The 20,961-nt window shown below is 42.8% G+C and overlaps 1 protein-coding gene across 3 annotated transcripts in view; it reads right to left on the bottom strand.

Moving 5' to 3' along the window:
* Positions 1–3,263: 3,263 nt before the first annotated feature.
* The window catches only part of ATXN7 (ataxin 7), a gene marked incomplete at its 3' end in the record, with an annotated part of 129,400 nt that continues 111,702 nt past the window's right edge, over positions 3,264–20,961 (bottom strand). For 2 of the 3 annotated variants that reach the window (XM_080926538.1, XM_080926539.1), the window contains 5 exons: positions 15,727–15,974; positions 14,376–14,574; positions 13,930–14,051; positions 9,352–10,306; positions 3,264–7,146 (listed from right to left, as the gene is read on the bottom strand). In XM_080926538.1, the coding sequence (XP_080782664.1) occupies positions 7,129–7,146; positions 9,352–10,306; positions 13,930–14,051; positions 14,376–14,574; positions 15,727–15,974 (1,542 nt within the window). Of the gene's footprint in view, positions 7,147–9,333; positions 10,307–13,929; positions 14,052–14,375; positions 14,575–15,726; positions 15,975–20,961 lie in introns of those variants that run through there. The other variant, XM_080926540.1, reaches the window with a different exon arrangement.

The raw sequence follows: 20,961 nt of genomic DNA, 5'->3' as shown, positions 1-20,961 counted from the left end.
GGGAGCTCCCTGGAAGAGCAAGTTTATATTATATAAGCCAGAGGGGATAGGGGACATGAGTAGAGCAAGCTCTTCTGTCAACACCAACACAGCTCATGAGATCAGACTGGGAGCATCAGCCTGCATGTCTCTATATTATGGTTTCCAGCTTACTGTTTTAAGGGATTCCTGAGAGCAAACAAACAAGTGGGTTTGATTCTTGTGCCTTCTTTTGGGTCATTTCCCTTCTGTTGTTTTGTCCAATGCTTATGTGTTAGTTTTTGTTCTGTATTATGTTTTATTTTTATCCCTTAGAAACCTGTTTGCTAGTGAGAGAAACAGTGAGTGGCTAGGGGGAGGTAAGGAGGCACTTTGGATAGCTGAGGGAGGGAAACCCTAATCAAGATATATCTATTTCGGGGGCGAAGACTGGGATTTAATCCCCAACACCCCCATGGCAGCTCACACCTGTCTGTAACTACTTCCAGGGCTTCTGACGCCCTTAACACGGGCAAAACACCAATGAACATAAAATAACAATAATAATTTTAAAAATGTGAGAAAAGAACTATATTCAATAAAAGGAAAAAAGACAACTTCATGTTCTTTTCATGTTAGTACAATTCTCTGTACTGACTCAAAAACCAGTCTTTTCAACTCACACTTGAAATTAATTTGGCCTGCTGGGATCACAGCTATAGCTTTTAAGGTCAGAGAATGCCCTGCCCTCACTCTTCCTTGCTTCAAATGTGCTCAGTTTCAACTACTTAAAAGGGATATCAAATATTGCTTTTCTTTTAATGAAAAATAATGAAGGCTTACTGAGATAGGAAAAATCCAGGCATTTCAAAGTAGAACTACTTTAAAAGTATCCACTGCCTAGAACAATGTAAGAACAGTTCTCTGCAAATAACTGTTAACATTATGATGATTGTGTTCACAATCTGCATACTTAATACAAAACTGGAGGCCTTCTTATGTAGTTTAAGATTAGTTAGAAATTCTGAGTGAACTCTTCAAGTGTCAGCTTAGAGCTAAAAATAAAATATCTAACATCTTTCATTTGTTTAAAGTGTGTGTGTGTGTGTGTGTGTGTGTGTGTGCGCGCGCGTGTGCACGAGCGCCAGGCAGTCAGTATCAAGTACTAGATTCCCCTGGAATTGGAGTTACAAGAGGTTGTGAGTTCTGGGAACCAAACTTACGTGAGCCTTATCTCTAGCACTTGACATCTTTGAAATATGACAAGACATGAAAGAAACAGTTCCACTGCATTTATTAACCAAACAAGGCCAGCTCTAGGGCCAGCTCCCTGTGTACTGGCCCTCTGACTCCTAGAGAAATTCATTTTTTATTCTGATAATCTTTAGAGAATATTGAAGTTCATTTTACACGATAAACCCCAAAGTCCAGATACACTTTAAGCCTGCTTCTGTGAAGAATGTCATAGAAGCCACTTTCATTACTGCATGGCTAAACTGAGGCACCTAGACCAATGTCATGAAACTGACCACAAGTTTTAACTGTTACAAGTCTGAGTTAGAACAAATTTGATACTAGTCATTCCCAGCTTTGATAGTCTGTCATTTGGCCTTTACTTGTTAATACTGATGTCAATGAAGTAATTTTTGTTGTGTCACACAGAACACCAAGCCTGGGAAAGAAAAGGAGGCATTCCAATCTCAAAATTACACACTGATCATCCATGAGGTGCATGGACCCCTTTAGATGTAAAGGGAAAAAGATGTAAGGCCACTATTCAGTTTTTGAAAGATATCCAAAATTACTCTCCTCTTCCCCGTGGCAGGCTTAGAAACACAGCAGTGATTATGTGGATCACGCCGCAGCCTTAACTTCTGGCCCCAAATCCTGTCAATTCCCTCTGCAGCAGTTACTGGAGGGGGCTGGCAGTGATGGATATTTTCAAAAAGTATTAATAGTATTTGAGACTCCTCCTTCTGGAAAAATTCTAATTTTGACTGACAGAAAATTACGTGACTAAGTTTCCACTTTGGGTGTATTAAATGAGGGAAACAAGACCAATAACCAACTTTACAAAATCAACATCTAACTTAGGGAGCTGCTTCCAGCAACAAGAACATCAAAGAGCTTCTACAATGTGTATCATAGGGATCAAACTCAGGTCTAAGGTTTGGTGACAAGTGCCTGTTCCCATTGGGTCTCCATGCTGCCCTGTGGAGAGCCTTTTGATTAGGAACTGTAAAGTAAAAACATGTTTGAAGAGCCTGACAGTGTTGGAAACAGGGAAGAATCTATCAGGTCTTTGACTTCTGGGCTGCTGCAATAACCCATGTGTCCAGATGCACAGGCCCAGGAATTATCTCGGCTTTAATATTATCTCCAGGACTATATGAACTTGCTCTTTATGTTCCTGAGGATAAAGGCTCCTAACAGCAACAATCTGACAGCTCCATCCATGCAGCAAGTTTCATGAATAATTTCCCACATTTCATCATACCTTTATCCTATTTGCAGTCTTCACTCTCTGCCAGTGAGATCCCCCTATGGCGAGACCCAAAACTGCTGACTGCCCCTCAAGATGGCTTATCATCCAGGGCAGATGACTTGCAAAGAAAGGCAGTAAGAAAGTTCCCTTTTTTTTCCTCCCCCCCCCCCCCCCCAATATGGCACAGGACTGTGATTTACCCACAAGGAGATTTGTCACTGGATCATTTGCTAATCCATCAGAGAAGAAATTGGAAAGTTCATGAGGCACTGAGGGGTCTGTCCAGTTTGGCTAATTCATATACAAATGAGTTGCTTCCTTTAAGCAACAACAAAAAATGAGAGTGACCTTTTAAAGATACAATTAATGTACCCTGAATGTAACTAACATTCATTTGTATATATAGAGAAATGATTTCTAAGTATAGAAAGGGGGGAAAGAGACCGCATGAGCTCCAGATTTAAAGCCTCTAGCAGGAAGAATGTGACAAGAACTTATCTCTATGCATCAAACTCACAAACAAGCAGGCTTGAGTGGAATGTCTCTGTACTGGCAGCTCCTCCCTCCCTTCACATACAGGGTCAGGCCAGGATACAACACAACAGTCTTGTTTATATGGGATTGATTTCACCCAAGACAGAGCTTTCTGCCCAAGAATGGGAAGGTCTCAAGGGAATTCCGACTATAGTAGAGGAAGGGTAAAGGAAAGGCTGTCTGTGGTAAAGCTGATGGGAAAGGTACTGGACAAGGCAGAGACGTTCATGCAGCCAACCTCATTTATTGAGAAGTCCTAATTTTACTGCCCATTTAGTAACACATTTGTTCAACAAACTAGTTTCTCATAAAGCAAAACACAACTTTTCTTATAAATAGTATAAATTATTTTATTTACAGAAACTTGTTACAAAACAAATAGACTATATATTTCTTCTCTTAAATATCCAAAGTAATTTCTATCCCTTAACATTTGTTCATTTCTGTACAGCAGCCAACACAAAGTCCAGCTGAGATGCTCTTGATCATGGGTACACATGTATCAGACTAGTCACACATCTTCACACAGGAGATTGCTTTACTAACCAAGGCCCTGCATTCACACTGACGGTATGTAGTGCTCATTTAAGTGATCTGAAAATGGGAAAATGTCTTACATTAAGATGTAAAAACGATTACTCTCTTTTAAACAGTGAAACTTTTAACAATCATTTTTCAAAGCCTAGCTTGACCCCAACCCAGGAGACATCAAGAAATCCCTTGGCAACGGAACTCTTACAGGAAGACAGCTGCCTTTTATAAGTTACATTTTTTTTTTCAAATTAAACATTTTTTCAATGTTCTCCGAGGTACTTCTTGTATTTTTTAATACAAAATATTTTAAATATCCCATCTTACACTCTGTATTACACGAGTAAATAACAAACAGTTGCTGGCTGACAACAGTTTATAACCCTTGGTGGCACTGGGCAATCCATTGCCAGTTAAACTGCTGTGAACCAAAAGGTCTTAATTTTAAAATACCTTATAAAAATTACCAACCTTGGTGGCTTTTAAATTCTCCACTAAAACTTTAAGAAATAATATTTAGGTGGAAAAAGCAAACTTCAGAAGTTCAACTCAGCATTCAAGTCTTTAAAGATCTCGGTCTGAGCTTCAACTATGTTCAGGCACTTTCAGTTTGGTTTGTTTCCTCATTAGTTTTAAACCACGGCACATACTAACAACACAGGTGTGCTCAGAGCATGCTCTCTCTCTCTCTCTCTCTCTCTCTCTCTCTCTCTCTCTCTCTCTCTCTCTCACACACACACACACACACACACACACACACACACACAATTAAAAGAAAAGCAGTGTGTCACTTAGCTCCACGTAGTCTATTTGGATTTCAGGCAGCCGAGAGGTGCCGTGCCCATATCATGAATCCACCCTCCCAAGACGCTAAAAGGGACAGCGACTCCCACACAACAGAGGCATCCCTTAACTGTAAAGGAGGCAGGTTCTAAACTACTGGCTTGGCAGTGAACCACTTCAAATTATAAAAAGGTATTTATTTTTATTAATTAATAAATAAATACTAGATGATCTTAATTGTACCAAAACAGGATATCAGAAAAAAAGACCTGTGCAAAAATACATATTTAAATATGTACAATTCATTTTTTAACAAAATATGTCTTCTGAAATAGGGATACTTCCATATTTATAATAGAACAAGAAATTCCAAAATAAAGATACAAAAGTAGGTTTTATGATTCTTTGTTCATCATTGCAGCATTTTTTTTTTTTTTTTTTTTTTTTTTTTTTTTTTGTAGTTTAAGAAAATTGCAGAAGCTGTCATGAGTCCTATTGGAAAGAATATAAAAAATTATCTTGGTTTTAAATTGACACCAAAGTCTGTCTTAGAAACAACCCAAGCACTGCAAGTTTGGTTTTTGCAAGTTAATCTAATTCAAAAAAATATTTGTACTCCCATATTTTAAATGGTCTTAATTGTTCATCATCATAAAAAGTAGTTGTCAGAGAAAATAAAATATCTGAACAGTCTAAACTTTAGTAGCACTGTTTAGAATATGTGTTTGTGGCAGGCAGAATCCAAAATGGCTTTTCCTAATCCCGAGGCTCTGTGTGTTTCCTGGAGATACAATGAAGTTCAATTAAAACCCCAGTCTAAGAAATCAAATTATAACACTCATTAACCTAAGCATCTAGTTTATTCTGAATAAACTTTCTATTGTGGCTCCTATTCACATCTTTCGGAACAACATCTGTCGATAAATTCCATCACTAAAAGCAATTTAATTTATAACCATCAAGTCCCCGGCTCTGAAAATAAATCTACCCCATACCCCATTGCACTGGTCAGCAAGTAATGACTGAGCTAGGATTCCCTCTGCTCCTTCCCCAGCACTAGGACAGACAATCTGATGGGCCTCCGAACTTTACCACACTGGCCATCGGCATGCTCTAGAACTCCTCTAGCATCACCTTTAAAACATTCACTGACTGATTGCATAATAAGTAAGATTCTGTTTTCCCTTAAAAAAAATCAACATTTTCCATTAATTTACAGTTAAAGTATCTGCATAAAGTCTTTGTGTTCTTACACAATAAGAGTAAATGTAGCAATTCACATTATTAGGCTGGTAACCAAGTATTTACTATTCATTCTACCTGTTGTTGACTGAAATTCCCTGAATCTCAAGTTTGTAATCTACGAACTGTAGGGAAAGGACGCACTGACTGGGCTCTGCCCAGACACTGGCCAGGACAGGGCTAGGAGCCTTGGTGGTGCCCTGTTGGCCACTCCACTGTACTCTCCCTAAGCCCAAGGCCTCGGTCCTCTGAGAAGGAGCTGTTACAGTGGCCTTAGATCATCCCCAAATTCACTGGTAGACATTGTTTCAAGCAATGTTTTAACACATTAAACATTCTTTGGGAGTGGGGTACTAAGAAATCTTAGAGGGCTTTAAACCTCACTTGAAGGAAGATGGCTGTTCCTGTCACAAGAAAAAGGTGTGCAAGAGTAAACACTTTATCCTCACAAAGCTGCTTCTCTCCATGGCTCTCCATGCACACAAGGCTCTCCGACCACCTCTAAGGGCCTGACGGGAAGCCATGACACAGACACAATGACAGCAGGACTGGAAGAAACGTACTCTCAGTTCTCCAAACAACAGGGAAAGAGGAAATGGGAGTAATGCCTTGGACATTTTTAAGGAGATTATAGTAACTTTTAAAAAGACAGATCTTAAAACGCAGGCTGAGTGAGACAATCACCCCAATCTGACACAGTTTCAGCAGTGACAAGAAAAGTCGGTCTCTTTGGAAATCCTACAAATTTTGCCTCACTTGAATATTTTTTCACCTTCCCGGATCTAGCGTCCCAACTGGCTTGTCATCACTGAACTAGTTTTCCTTGTCTCTCTTTCTGTCTTTTCTTCATTCTTCCTCACTTTTTCCCACACATGCTTTTGTACCATGAAAACTAAGCTTCTGAGATACTTTAACTTAATATCCAGGCATCAGCAGCTTCAAGCCAGTTCTTAAGTCTGAAGAACTTGATAAGCTTCTTATCCCAAATTACTTGAAAAGGGCTGGGCTGATATGTCATGATGCATTGACCAACATCAGATTTCTATTCCTGAACACTGCTATAAAAAAATCTAAAGCCAGATATCCTAGGAGGCTACTCAGGATGCAACTCACCCCCTTTCTTTGGAAGGCCTCCAGTCTCCAGTCAAGGTGCCTACCTTCTGGAGACCGACTTACAGAAGAGAATGTGTTCAAAACCCTCTGGCAGAGAGACAGGAGAGTCTACAGAAAAGCTCTTGCCAAAACCTTCTTCCCCAACCAATCTACTTCAAGAGTGGCTCCATGATATGCTCCAAGTTAAAAACACAAACAAAACACAAACAAAAACTTCGCACAGATTGGTAGCAAGCAGTCCAGACCACGTTTAACACTGAAAGCATCCGGTGGCTGAACTGAGTCCAGTGTCCTTTGCGTGTACTCACTGCTACAGACAGAGCTTCGGGAAATCCTTGTCAAACAGCCAGAGGTTACCCTGAAGGCCCACAGGAGTTTAGAAAAAGAGACTCAAAGGCATCGTGGAGTCCAGAGTGCTGAGCAGAGGTGTAACTTGTCTTCAAACATATCTGGATTATTCCTTCCAGTGGCACTGTCAGCTGTCAGGGTCGTGCCTTTGGCTTTCAAAACAGAGGGATGAGGAAATACGTGAGTAAGGGGCTGGATGCTGTGCTCCCAATCTACACAAGGACATCCCATGCCTAAGTTCCACTGACCCGCTGGGGCCAGGGAAAGCCATCACAGCCCCAGCCTGAAGCTTTGTAAAGACGCACTTCCAAAACATGGGCAACAAGAGACCACTGTCTGGGATTCCAGCACTCAAGTTTTCCTTGTAAGCTGGGTTGTTTGTTTTGTTTTTGTTTTAAAATTTGTGTCCTTGGAGGTATTCTAGGCTGTTAATTCATAAGAAAACTAGATGTGCTGACACTCAGGTATGGTGGTCTACACCCAAGGCACTGCCCACAGCATAGGGAGGGAACTCTGGCCTTCCCATGGGACTTCTAAAGTATAGAAGCCATGAACAAGTTTGCAGATCAAGAGGGGCTACACAGTGCTAAGCCTTGGGCTCCATACTTCACTTCTCTGTTCAAAGATTAGCCAACCCAAGCAACTTCTCTAGAACCAGCATTTATTTACTTTGATTTCGGACAAGGTTTCTGTGTGTAGCCCTGGCTGCCCTGAAACCTGCTATGTAGGCCAGGCTGGTCTCGAACTTCTGTCTCCAGAATGCTGGGATTTAAGACATGTGTCCCCATGCCCAGCTTTAGAAATAGCATTCTTCAAAGTGCTTTTAAGTCATGGGTTCTGAGATTTGTATGTAGCTGTTAAGATTCCTCCCACTGAAAGATAAAACTGAAATACAGTATATACTGATTGCAAGCCACAGGGTCCCTAGGATTTGTGAAGTATAATTAAAAACAAAAACAAATCCTCAATAGAGGAAATCTTTTTATAACGTAACCTTGAGTTGATACTGATTTTAAGAAGCTAAACTTAAAGACTGTCTGGTCTTCCTGGAAGACAGGCCCCAACCCCATCATAAAAGGCAGAGGGAAAATTGGAAGATCATGACCCAAATTGTCCATCAGATATGTAAGCAGAAGCAGACGTTTAAAAAGGGAATAAAGGAGAAAATTCAAATGGGAGCCCAGCTCTGCAGTCTCTCTTTAAACTGGTGACAAGACAGAAACGAGCTGCCACACGTCAGTGGGACTACCCCTCGGGCCAACCCTGCATGAGCGCTGAGTCCCTGCTGTGTAGAATGACCGCCTGTACCTTCATCTCTCCCATCAGTTGGTGACCTGTAGGTGACAGTGTGCAATGTGCTGCACATGTGTGTAGATGTCACAACCTCTCCTACAGAGGTCTTAAACCAACGGGACATTACTCTCGGAAGTGTGGAGGGATGAGTATATTATCTCATGCTGCATTTGTCCTGCTACATGAGTCATAACTATATGAGTAGCTACAAAACAAAGCAGTTAACTTCTGAAGATAAGGAAAACGGAAAATAACATAAGAGAGCCTCACTTTTTAAGTCAGGGCTCTTGGGTGCTGCTGCTGCAAGTCCTGTTCATAAGCAAGGAGAGAAGACATCCTGATGAATGACATTACTAGATGAGAGATGAGCAGGAACACAGAACTACATGAGAGACAGCCAGAAGAAGCCAGCAGAAGGCCAGGAACAGACAAGACACAGCACAAGCAAGTCACGACTACTCTGAACCCAATGGGATGCACAATACATTTCTTCTTAAGAATGTACTTGGGACAGGCTTCAAGCTTCAGCTATGCCAATACTAAATCTTGTCTCCTGCCTCTCTTGAAAACAGAGTATGATCTAACAAGAATATATGAATTGCTGAAGGTAAAAAACATTCTGAACTTGTTAAGGTCTTTAAGTCATTGCTTACTAGATCAGCTTGATTTCAGCCTGGCTTTCTTCACGGGAACACACTAGAACAACTATGCAGATTGAGCATGCTCTCTGCTTCCATTTCTAACAGCATCAGATACCAACCCTCTGCCTCTGCAAAGGAAACCCCTTCTCATTGGAACTAACCTCTCAAGCTTGATGCTTTCCTCAGGCCTAGATACTAAGTGCATGTTTAGTTTCTCTAGTCAGGAACATCGTTGAAAAATAGACTTTCCGTAGAGGTTCCCCTTCACAGACATGGACTCTCCTTTGTTAGAGATTACCATGAAAGCTGGGCATCCATTATGGGCAAACCAACCAACCAAATCAGTGGCCAAATTTCACAACTGGCCAAAGTCCCCAAAATAGAGGCAAGAGACACTTCCAGAAATCAGAGTCCACTTCCTACCTGATGGAGGAGGGAATTGTTCGTCAATCCTTGTGCCCCTGGGATGGTGCCTGTGTGTTTCATGTGGACGTTGTTCATAGCTGGCAATTTGGCAACCTTTGTAGGCTTGCTGCCACTGCTGCCAACCATGCTAGAGCCCGGAGAGCACTTTCTTTTCTTGCCTATGAGTTTGTCTAGAGGAGTGTGTGAGTGTGGGTTGACAGGCAGTTCACTGGACTGATGGATGAATGGGCCGAGAGAGAGAGTGGAGTCACTGCTGTTCACCATTACACTCATCCTCTTGATGGACTCTGCAGGGCTCACAGCAGCGGGACCCCGCCCCACCTGCTCACGGCTCACTGAGTGTGTTTTATTTGTCACACAGTTGAGGCTGATACTGTGGGAAGATGGTGCTGTTGACAGGTATGGAGTCCCAGAGTGAGCCACACAGTTTTTCCTAAAAGAGTCCACGGAATGAGAAGAGGAGGATGACGCAGAAGAGGAGGAAGAATGAACTAACAGTGGGGAACTGTTTTTGCGTTTCTTTCCTGAGCCACCACTGGTACTGCTACTGGCATTGTGACAGTTAGTGCTGACAGCAGACAGCTCCTTGGGCCTTACAGACTTGCTAGGTTTCAATTTCTGAGGTTTTCTGGACAGAGGGGAAGAGGGGACTGAAGAGAGGCCAGAGGGTGTGGAGGGGGATGAGGATGAAGTGGATACTTGTCTGGACTGCATACTGCACACAGGATCCATCGCCCCAGAGACAGCAGGCTGTGCATTTACAGTGGTTCCATGCGCTGGTACCGATTTGCTATTTGGGGAGATGCAGGTGGATGGCAGCAGAACTGGAGGCGCAGAGACAGTGGTTGCTGCTAAGTAGCTGATCCCACTTTGTGATGTCGACACAGAATTTGTCCGGTGAGGAGCACGAGCAGAAACAGGTGATGTGGTACAGGGCACTGGTGGGATTTTCCTGTAAAAATGAGATACCACGGTGGTAAGTACCACAGCTGGTCACAAGTGCTGACCATACTCACAACTGCCCTGATGGTTACAGATGGGCAACCTGTATATTCGGTACTGAGAAACATAATCTCACAAAGATTCTTTATGCTTCCTGAGGACCCTGGAAACACACTGTGCATGCATGACACACATGCTACAACCCTAGCTTAAACCCTCCACTGCTGATCCTTAGCAAGCACTCTTCCTTAGGCACAGGCCACAATGCAAGAGCTCGCAACTCACTGTTTCTTGAAGAAGTCTGCCCCGGTCACCATGCCTTGCTTCCCTGCTGACAGATTTTGTAGGCCTGAAGATGACTTTTAATATGTGACTGTAAATCATCTACTCCTTTGTAGATATTGTAACTGGCACCCTATGTACCATTTTATCCATAAGGCCTGGAATATAGTATTCAAACGCTGAAAAGATTCAGCAAGAATGAGTTACTTGAGCAACGGGCAGATTTTAACTACTGACCAGAACACCGCACAGGAGGCAAATCCGAAGGGGACTTGTTTGGGTGTTATAACAAAGTATTCTCTTTGTAATGTCTGGGCAAATACTCAATAGGGGATGAGAAAACTATTTGGAGAGTCAAACACAGGAGATCTCTTTTATTTTCACTCCAAGTTTTTTTTTAAATAAATGTGACAGCATAAAAGAACAAGAAAATCTAGTAAGAATGACAGCATTAAATCTCAGGTGGTAACAGCTGGACAGAGGGTGCAGGCCATAATCCCAACCACTCGAGGCCTGAGGATAACATCCCTGGAGCAAAGCAATGAGCAATGTATGAGACCTACACCTGTTACACACACACACACACACACACACACACACACACACACACACACACCCGAGCTCAACAAAACAATAGGTTGGAGAAGGCTGTGCCGAGACCATCCTGCCCAAGCCTAGATGATGTGGCACTCAGCTGACTACATCACCACCCACTGGAGATCAGTCTAATATGGCTGAAATGCTGGCGTGTAACTTTGTTTCTATTTAAAATGCACACTGCACTTCTGCTTTGTCACTTGGTTGCACGCTATAAGCATTTATGGAGCTTACGCCATAACCATACTTATAATACAGGAAATTTCAGGAAGAGTGTACAGACTTCAGTCAGTTTTCAGCTCTCTCTAACAGACTACAATGTGGATTCCACATGAGAATCCTGGCTGTATGCTTGTAAGAAGACACACAGTATTTCTTGAGAGGTCTGTTAACAATGTGAATTCCTAGGCCTCAAACTCTCCAGTATCAGCCTCTGAACAAGGTACCTAGGCTAGCTCTCGAGAAAAGATTGCTTACTGGATGCAGTAACTGACTGTGACCACCAGGTGGCTCTTGATGCTGGGATTCAAAAAACAGGCTAAGATTCGGGAGGCAGGGGGTCGTCTTCCTCCACAGGCAGCATCTGAACCTCTTGAAGTGATGTAACTGTTTTGTTTTCTTTTACTTTTCATTTTAAAAGCTCTAAAAAGCTAATTAAAGACATTCAAGAAAATAACAGAGTGCAGGAGGCTGGGGAACTGGCATTGTGAACTGTAAAGGTGATTTGAGATCAGTACAGGCAGAGGGTATACAGAAGTGATTTTTGAGTCACAGCAATGCTCCAGAAAAGGCAGTGGCCAACCTCCACTACTGTGCAAGAGTACCCAGGCACCACAGAGGACATGTTTTAGGTTCACCTCAGGTCTCTACTGACACCTGTTTACTAGAATATGCTAAAGGGTAAGGGCACAAGAATGCTTCTTTAAATCAGGTTCTTCCCATAAAAAAACTTTCTGCTGAGCCAGTCTGATAGGACCTCAAACACTGTGACAAAACCCTGCAGGGTCTCACAGAGACTCTCTGGGCAGTGTTTCTATCTGGGTGAGAAGTGCTAAGCTCACACTGCTGCACTGATTTTAAAAAGAGAGGTGATGGAGCTAGAGATGCATGACTCAGATGGCAGAGCAAACAGAACGCTGTGCGTCTGACCCACAGCACCACATCCAACCAGCTACGGTGTGCTGTCATCCCAGCACACAAATGGTCAACACTGGGAGAGCAGAAATTCAAGGTCATTTGTGGTTTTACCAAGACTGGGGCTAAAACAAGTAAAGCAGAGTTCGTGATAATGAACGGGGGATGAATGAGGCGGCCGTCCTTGCCAGATCTTGCCAGATCAGCCTCAGAAACGTGTTTTCACATGTTCATGGCACTTGTCCACACAAGCCACTAGGAACCAAAACCATCTCTGCTCCACCAATGGCTGTGGATTTCCTCCCAGAGCAGGAAGGAGCACCCCTCCCCATGAAAAGGAGCACCCCTCCCCATGAAGAGGAGCACCCCTCCCCATGAAGGGGAAAGAAGGAGGAAGAGAGCAAGGCAGCAGATCAAGTGCTAAGTGCACAAAGCCAGGTCCTGTCAATAGTCACAAAAATAAGCTTTCTGACTACAAACTAAGGCCCTGACCACTTGTATCTGACTACCAGGAAACCAAGCCATGAAAGCAAATGGCCTCACTATCATCCATTCAAAAGGTATTAGCCAATGGTGGGCCTTGGATGTGCAGCAGATGACTTGAGAGTCCCTATAATAAAATATTTCACTGAACACAAGCTTTCCCAAAATATTCTTTTAAAGGCATCCCTTCCCTGGGTCAGAGAGCTTCAGAAATGTTCTCCAGAATACAGAAACATCTGCTTTGAGAAGAGCTGCATAGAAGTGAGCTGACTTGAAATGCTGAATCCAAGTTTCTGTGGCCAAGGATCGCTTCCCTTTTTATGAACTATTTAGCAAACATTAGGATACATGATACTATCTGAGATGTTTCAATGGTGGACCGATAACTGACACAGTGCTTAGCTAGTATGCCCAGCACAGCAAACAGCAAAACCTCCAAAGTGTAAAGGTGCAAAGCCAAGCTCCCAGCTCTTCTTAAAACCTTCCCCAGATTACTGCTGCTGCACCCAACAGTGCCAGTGGCTCCTGATCTTCTGGGTTTGTCATATTCTCACACTCACTCTCTTTTGCTGTTTCTCAAACAAGTCATCACCTTTTCCGACTAGACACATACTGGTTTCTTCTCCTATAACCAAATACTGCTCACATCCTAGTGACAGCTCTTCCAGACCCAATCATCTCAGAAAAGCTTTCTCTGAGTCAAACAGCCTGTTGTTTTCCCATCTACGCACTGTTTGGAAACAAACTGAACCTTAGTGGCACTAGCCTGTCATGTGACTTTGTATCAGTCTCATTAACTAAAAAATAAGGACAAAAAGAGTACTCATAGTCATAGAGCAAAGACTTGTGAGAATAATAAGCCGGTATCTCTCTTCTTTCACAGATTTTTGTTCTCCTACACGCCTAACTATAAGATGAGGTCCTTCCAGCTGGAGCTCCTGTACCCAGCACAAGGTGTGGTTGCTGAAAGAGTACATGAATGCACTAAAGAGTAGGTACTTTCCTTCTACATTTAGCCAGTGGCCACTTCCCATGTAGCTAAGCATGTCATAGTCTTAAAACCAACTTGAGGTCATCAAGAAAATACATTTTGAGGCAGGTCAGCTCACCCCATGCCACCAAACAAAAGATACTTACTTCCATAGCTGTGCGTTCAGATGCTTCTCTACCATAAGGTTGAGGGCACAGCGAAGCCGGTTCCACCTGGAGTCAAACACATAATAACCTCTTCCAATCTGCCGGCTCCCAAATGTGCAAAACTGAAAGAGAGCACAGCGTACAAGTGTCACCTCTGCTGCCATCACAGAGGTCCAGGTTCTTCCATGCTCAAGAAAAGAAAAAGATCCCAGAAAAGGCAGGACTAAAAGCCTCAAGTACCAGCAGCTATAAGCCATAGCCACAGCAATGCCCCTGACAGTTTTGGGGAAAAGAGAAGAAAAAGTTTTCGAGGCCCAGAATGGATACACAGCACCGTAAGGTGTGCTACGTGCACAGCCACAGACAGTCTCTGTGCCCTTCAGTGACCTGTCTGCACTTCACCAGGGAGGCCACAGCATGTGGCTGCTCGGGGATGCATAGCTCACCGATGCTGGCTGAGGGTGACGACCTGAATAGTGACAGTCCAGTTTCTCAACAGGCTCTTCCCTGTCATCACCTTCACCCTCCTCACTGGATAACCGAGAAGCTGGCTCAGTGGCAGGCAAGGGCGGGTGTGGAGACTCATGGCCTGGAGGAGGGTCCAAGGGGGCACTCCCTCCTTGCTGAGCGGGGCAACCTGGAGGCCTGAAAGAGGAAGCAATACAGCACAGCTCAGAACAGAGAGCACAACCCACTCCTCAGCAGCATTAACTTGCACACATCTAAAAGCAGAGGATGGAGGAGACAGGCTCCAGCAGCCCTAGGCCAGCGTGCTGACTCAGGTGAGGGTGGGCACATGTGCACTCACGCGCACACCCACACAGCTCTCCTCAGCATCACTATTCTAAGGTGAATGTCTGCCCTTCAAAACCAAGGCAGCTCAGAATTTTCCTCCCCAAGACAGAACATGCGGGGAACTTACGAGAATTCTTTCATTGACTACTTTGCACATTTCACAAAAATGTTAAGAGTATCTGACTCTAGTATAACCTACAGGGACAGGAGGAGACAAGGATGACAGAGCACCATTACTCTCAAGGTCAGTCTGAACATCTTTCCTTCCTGCATCTATTACGACCTAGTGGTTTCCAAGTAAATCTGAACTTTTGAATGATAACTCTTCATTAAGGAGATGCCAAAGGAAGGACAAACTACAGAATCTTTGTCTGAGACCTGACTGCATTTTTGGAAGCCTCCGCTGACCACTGTCTATTCCCTTGTTTCTGAACTACAGGGCTCATGTCAGGCTGTCCAGACATGTCCAAGTATAACTAATCTGACGGAAGTGCTTCTACCTTAATGGAGTCTTTCCAAGGATCAGATACAAAAATGCCTACTTTACATCCCAAATGAGTGAATGAAAACCCATGTTGATAAACAGATACTATTAAAACCAAATGCTTCTCCACAAGCTTTCTCACTACTGCAAACAGCCAAACCCCAAAGAAATAAATGGCCAAAACTATCTGTTTCCTACTAGGAATACGAAGTAAGACCCAGTCTGAGCTCTGCTTAACAGGGTTAAGAAAAACCCAGTACAGAACCACGACACAGGGCAGGCAGTTCTAGCTTTATGCTAGTGTGTATGTCTATAATCACAAGCCCTGGTCAAAACTTACTGAAGACTTAACAGTTTTTATAGTAAAACCCAAGTTAAAAAACATCCGTTCCAGCATTTGACAGTGATGCAGACCGCACTCTTGACAACACAGCTGCTCAGGAAATGGAGGGGTGCACAGGGTGTGTGCTGTCTGTAGAGTCAGTCCCTAAAGGCACATGGCTGGAGGCTCGGCTTACCTTGGAAGACTAGGGGTATGAGGTTTCGGTTTACTAGCTAAGGAAGGCTTTGATTCTGCAGGAAGGTGTGGCTCCTGCGGCGTCTTAGGAGGGGTGGGATTCGGGTCCCTGAGTGGGTGTGGTAGTTGCTGAGAGTCCGGATGGCGAGTAAGCTCCTTCTCCCTGGTTCTGTTTTTGTGCTCTGCTAACAGTACATCAAATCGTTTTCTTCTGCCCTGAACAGCTCTCCGCTGGGTTAAGGAATGTGTCTACAAAAACAGACACACAACAAAACCAACAAAAAGAAACCAAGCAGTTTCAGTTAGTTTAATATGCTCTATATCCCCTAACTCCATAATAAAAGCAACCTAGAGCTTTGCAAAGAGAAGATGTGTCCACTTTACTAAATAGAAATCTTGTCTCTTCAAGCGAAGTTGTATTCACACACTCTAGTTGTAGGACTGAGAACAGAAATGAGTTTCAAGTAGAACAAAAGTCGGGTGCTCATGTTCTGTGCTACTAAAGGAACTTATTAATTCGGGCTCTTATGAATTTCATTAAAAATGAGACGATTTAACATTTTGATTATTAATTTAGAACACACATTGGTAAAGTATTCTTTTAGTAACTGAGAACAAAAATTAAACATAACTGCTTTTCTCTATTCTAATAAAATAAGGTATAAAGAGAAAAAAGGGAGCTCATAGTATTGCAGAGACAGTCTGGGGAAGACAAGAAAGACTTAAGAAAAATACTCAAGGCAGAAAGAAAAAGAAACATAGACAAGAAGAGACAGAGATAAGGAGAGAGAGAAATGCAGTAAGTACCAGAAACATACAACATTCAGCTCTATTTGTCTAGTCAGTCTCTCATTTCTGAAATAGAAAATGGGCATGCAAACAATTATATGATAATTCTGGTATAAGGCAACTCTTGACTACATCTTACTAGAAAACATTTTATACCAAATGTATTTGTTAATCACTGATGTTTTTAAATGTTAATTTTATGTTCAATCATGTTCTATAATGGGTATCTGTATATGAATGCACTACCTTGAAGAAGACAGAGAGTTTGGAATCAAGTTTCAGAAAGCTGAAAGCCACCCAAGGCAGGTAGGTTCTGAGAGTGCCTGGAAGGGCAGTGCGACCTGGTACTCTGAGAGCCTTAAAAATCACATACCCAAAGCCCAAGGCTATTCCCATCAGAAGACAGAGGTGAATCTTCAAGAATGATCAGAGTTAAGTCAACCTCATCCACTATCAAGTCCACCTACTGTAAAAGTCATTCTCCACGGCCCAGCTCCTCTCCTCAGTCCTACTAAATACTACTGCTATTTAGGTCTATGCAGAGGCAGACAGATGGCAACCCTCATAAGCACATGACTCTGTTAACTCTAAGAGCCCCATCACCTTTCTGAATACAGTGACTTAATCTAAACATTTCCATCTTTTTTTTAAGGTTACAGAATTCCAAGATTGGTAGTTTCTGTGTATGTATCCATGACTCCTTGTGTTCCTTAAACAAATATAGTGACATAAGGCTCTACACGGCATGGTAGCAACAAATTCAAGATGCATATAGAAAATTATGCCTCCAACTTTCATAGGCGCTCAGGTGACTTGACTGCAAACAATGTTGGCCCAAGATCTAGCCTGGAACACATGAAGTTACTTCCTAATTTCTCTGATTTCTGGTAACATGTAATATATTTATAAGGAAGTAACTTAAATGAAAATAAAGAACTTTATTCTGTTCATTACTGTGCCAGGTCTTGGAGGAGTATTTGTCATGTAGTAAAGCTTCAACCAAAACACCACGTAGGGGCACTGGCTGCTCTTCCAGAGGACCCTGGCTCCACTCCCAGCACCCACAGAGTAGCTCACAACCATCTGAAACTCCAGTTCCATGGGATCTGACACCTTCTTATAGACACCATGGGTGTGGTATACGCATATAAATCCAAACCAAACACCCATACACATAAAGAATTTTAAGAGGCATGTTAAAAAAAAAAAAAAAAAAAAAAAAAGGCCCAACAATACATGTACAGAGAATGAATGGAAACACACTAGGAGTGTATGTCTCTCTAGGTTGATATGCAAATGTCTCCTAATATTTGGACATCTCTTGTTACTTAGCATAGCAAAGGCAAATGCAGAAGTAGGAGATGACACTGGAGTAGCCCTGTCTGCAGAGTGAGCAACATGTCCATGGAGCTCTGACGCACACTGCAGATAGAAATGCAGTGACCTGCTTCCAGCCATGCCAACCACAACTCTGCTAAGCTTGCTTCAGACACAACGATGACTGTGTATGCTGGCTCAGGAGCCTCCATGCTATATGGCCCCTGCTTGCTGCCCTCTCTACCTGAGTATATGCACTACCTGCTTTCCCCTCTTTCTGCTCGACTTCCTGGGCATCTTATTTCCTCTGAGCCCTCAGTGCCCACATAAACCAGAATCCATGTTTCTATGGCTGTGAGGCCTGCCAACCTTCATACCATAGGCCTTTATAACTTGAGTCTCTTCCTGTCCTTAAACCATCTGTAGTAATGTTATGTAGTGGTGACTACACTTTCCAATAAGTAAATCTTTGTTTTCTGTATCAAACTGTAAGGTCCATGAAGCTCGAAAACATGCATTGATTGTATCTTGTGGGACTTCAAATAAGGCTTGTGTTTACTGTTGTATGCAACAGGAAAGTATTTGCTATAATAGCCAGGTAAGCAGAAGGACAAAAGCCAGCAGTTACCAATTCCCCTGTACAGAGTCACACTAGCCTGGCATCAACTTGTGATCATGGAAGCAGAGTCTTCAGACATGTTGTATCCTACATAACTCACAGTACTGGGCCAAAGAGAAAGTAAAGAAAATGAGAACATACAGAACAGTACGAGACTATAAAGGCACCTGTCAAGGTCTAGGCCTGTGGTGGATGGAGTATGCCTAGCCCAGGGAGTGGCACTATTTGAAGGTGTGGCCTTGTTGGAGGAGGTGTGCCACTGTGGGCTTGTGCTTTAAGACCTTTATCCTAGTTGCCTGGAAGCCAGTTTTCTAGGGGCCTTCAGATGAAGATGTAGAACTCTCAGCTCCTCCTGCACCACGCCTGCCTGGACACTGCCATGGTTGACGATAATGAACTGAACCTCTGAACCTCTAAGCTAGCCCCAATTAAATAAATGTTCTCCTTTCTAAGAGTTGCCTTAATCATGGTGTCTGTTCACAGCAGTAGAACCCTAACTACGACAAGGCCTAACTGTCTGATGCCGAACTGACAATAGAGGCTAAAGACACAATTAATGTGACAGTGAGCTTAGCACCACAGCAGTGATGTCCTAACAGGGAAGATGGCATGTATCTATACCAAAGCAGGTCACCTAGCAAGGAAGGCACAGAGAGAATAGAATGAAACTCCATGCAGATTCTGTATTCAAAACTCTTAGGCAATCTGGGTAGTTATGAAAAGAAATTAAATTGAGGCCTTGAAGGGATTTTAACACTCCCATGTCCATCGAGGTGATCTTGACAGAGATGTAAAAGTGAGCTAACATCCCATTAGCAGATGAGTGGATAAAGGAAATGTGGTACATGGTTGCAATGGGATATCATTCAGCCTTTCAACAAAATGAAATACTAAATTTCTACCAATGTAAGCTGAACGAAACTGGCCACATAAATACACGTACTTTATGATTCCTTGACATGTGGAATAAAAAACATTCAAACTCACAAAGCTCAAGAGTAGAATAGTACTCATTCAGGTCATGGGGACAGCAGGGAAGTAACATTATCAGCAGCAGACATAGAACTTCAGTATAGAAGATGGGTTAAGTCCCAGATGTGTGCTGAACAGCAGAGTACCAACAGTCAATAACACTGTATTCTACACTTGGAAATACTAGGAAAAGGTCAGGGGATCTAACCACAACGCAAATATAAAAGAAAGGAAGGAACACTTCTGCTCTACCATCTACTTCATGGCTCATTGTAAAGCAAATGTGAGATAAAAAAAGTAACATGTTTCTGGGCAGCCCGAGATACAAACAGCCATGTAAGCAGGAGGGACAGGCGTGAGATAAAGTCACTACTATGATGTGGAGTGTAGGTAAGGAATGCTTTCACAAATGTACTTGATTGCAGCTCAAACTGTAACAGACTCAAGTGGCTACCTTCAAAAGCCAACAGCAATATACAACTGTATTATTCTGCTAGTACTTCATGGAAGACAAGAACAGTTATTTCCGAAACATGAGCTTATCTGAGAAATCTGAGGGTGGACTTTGACTCAGGTCAAAGGTATCCACCAACCCAAGAGAGAATGCAAGTATCAGAATATCCATGCTATATTTTCCTAATGAGAAAACAGCTTATGATTTTTATGAAAATTTAGACATTTAACGGTTTAAAGTTTCCCAGAACGTCTGAAGTCCTGTAGTGATGGGAAAGTAGCTGCACGCCAGCAATCCTTACTCATGAGAACATCTGGACCCCAGCAATCCAAGGGCAACCTCAGCAGGAAGAGCACATTTCAAAGTCCCACTGCTGTAAACAACTACTCACAATAGTTAGAACCAAATCTGAGGTAAGATAAAGTCACGTGGGCAGTCAGCTTGATGCAGAGGGTACCGGGTCTGATGGACAGAGCCTGATGCTCAGCAGCCAAATGGTGGTAATGTGGTGCTTTGAATGGGAGTGGTCCCACAGACTCGTGTGTTTGTCTGGGCCATGAGAAGTGCACCATTAGGAGCGGTGGCCTTGCTGGAGGAAGTGCGTCACTGTGGGGGTAGGCTTTGAGGGCCTATGCTCAGGCTCCTGTTGGCTGCCTGTGGAAAATAGTTTTCTCTTGGCTGCCTTTAAGTCAAGATGTAGAGCTCTCAGCTCCTTCTCCAGCACTATGTCTGCCTGTACAGTGCCATGTTTCCCACCATGATGATAATGGACTAAGACTCCCAAACTGTAAGCCAGCCCCAATTAAATGTTTCCTTTATAAGAGTTTTGCCTTGATCATGGTATCTATTCACAGCAATGAAACCCTAACTAAGAAAGTGGCCAACTTCTATGTTATCCTCTGACCTCACATGAGCTAAACACACTTAGAAAAGAAGGAAAAGAGAAAATAAACAAGCAAAAAACAGTAAGGACACATAAAGATGGTAGTAGAATATTTGTCTGACCCCTGCAATGTGTTGTATGCTCATATACAAAGGCATGCACAACAAAATAAATTAATTAAAAAAATAAGAACAAAGCCTCT

The sequence above is a fragment of the Micromys minutus genome, assembly GCF_963924665.1.
Source record: "Micromys minutus genome assembly, chromosome: 12".
Taxonomy (NCBI): Eukaryota; Metazoa; Chordata; class Mammalia; order Rodentia; family Muridae; genus Micromys; species Micromys minutus.
This window is presented reverse-complemented; position numbering and strand designations above follow the sequence as displayed.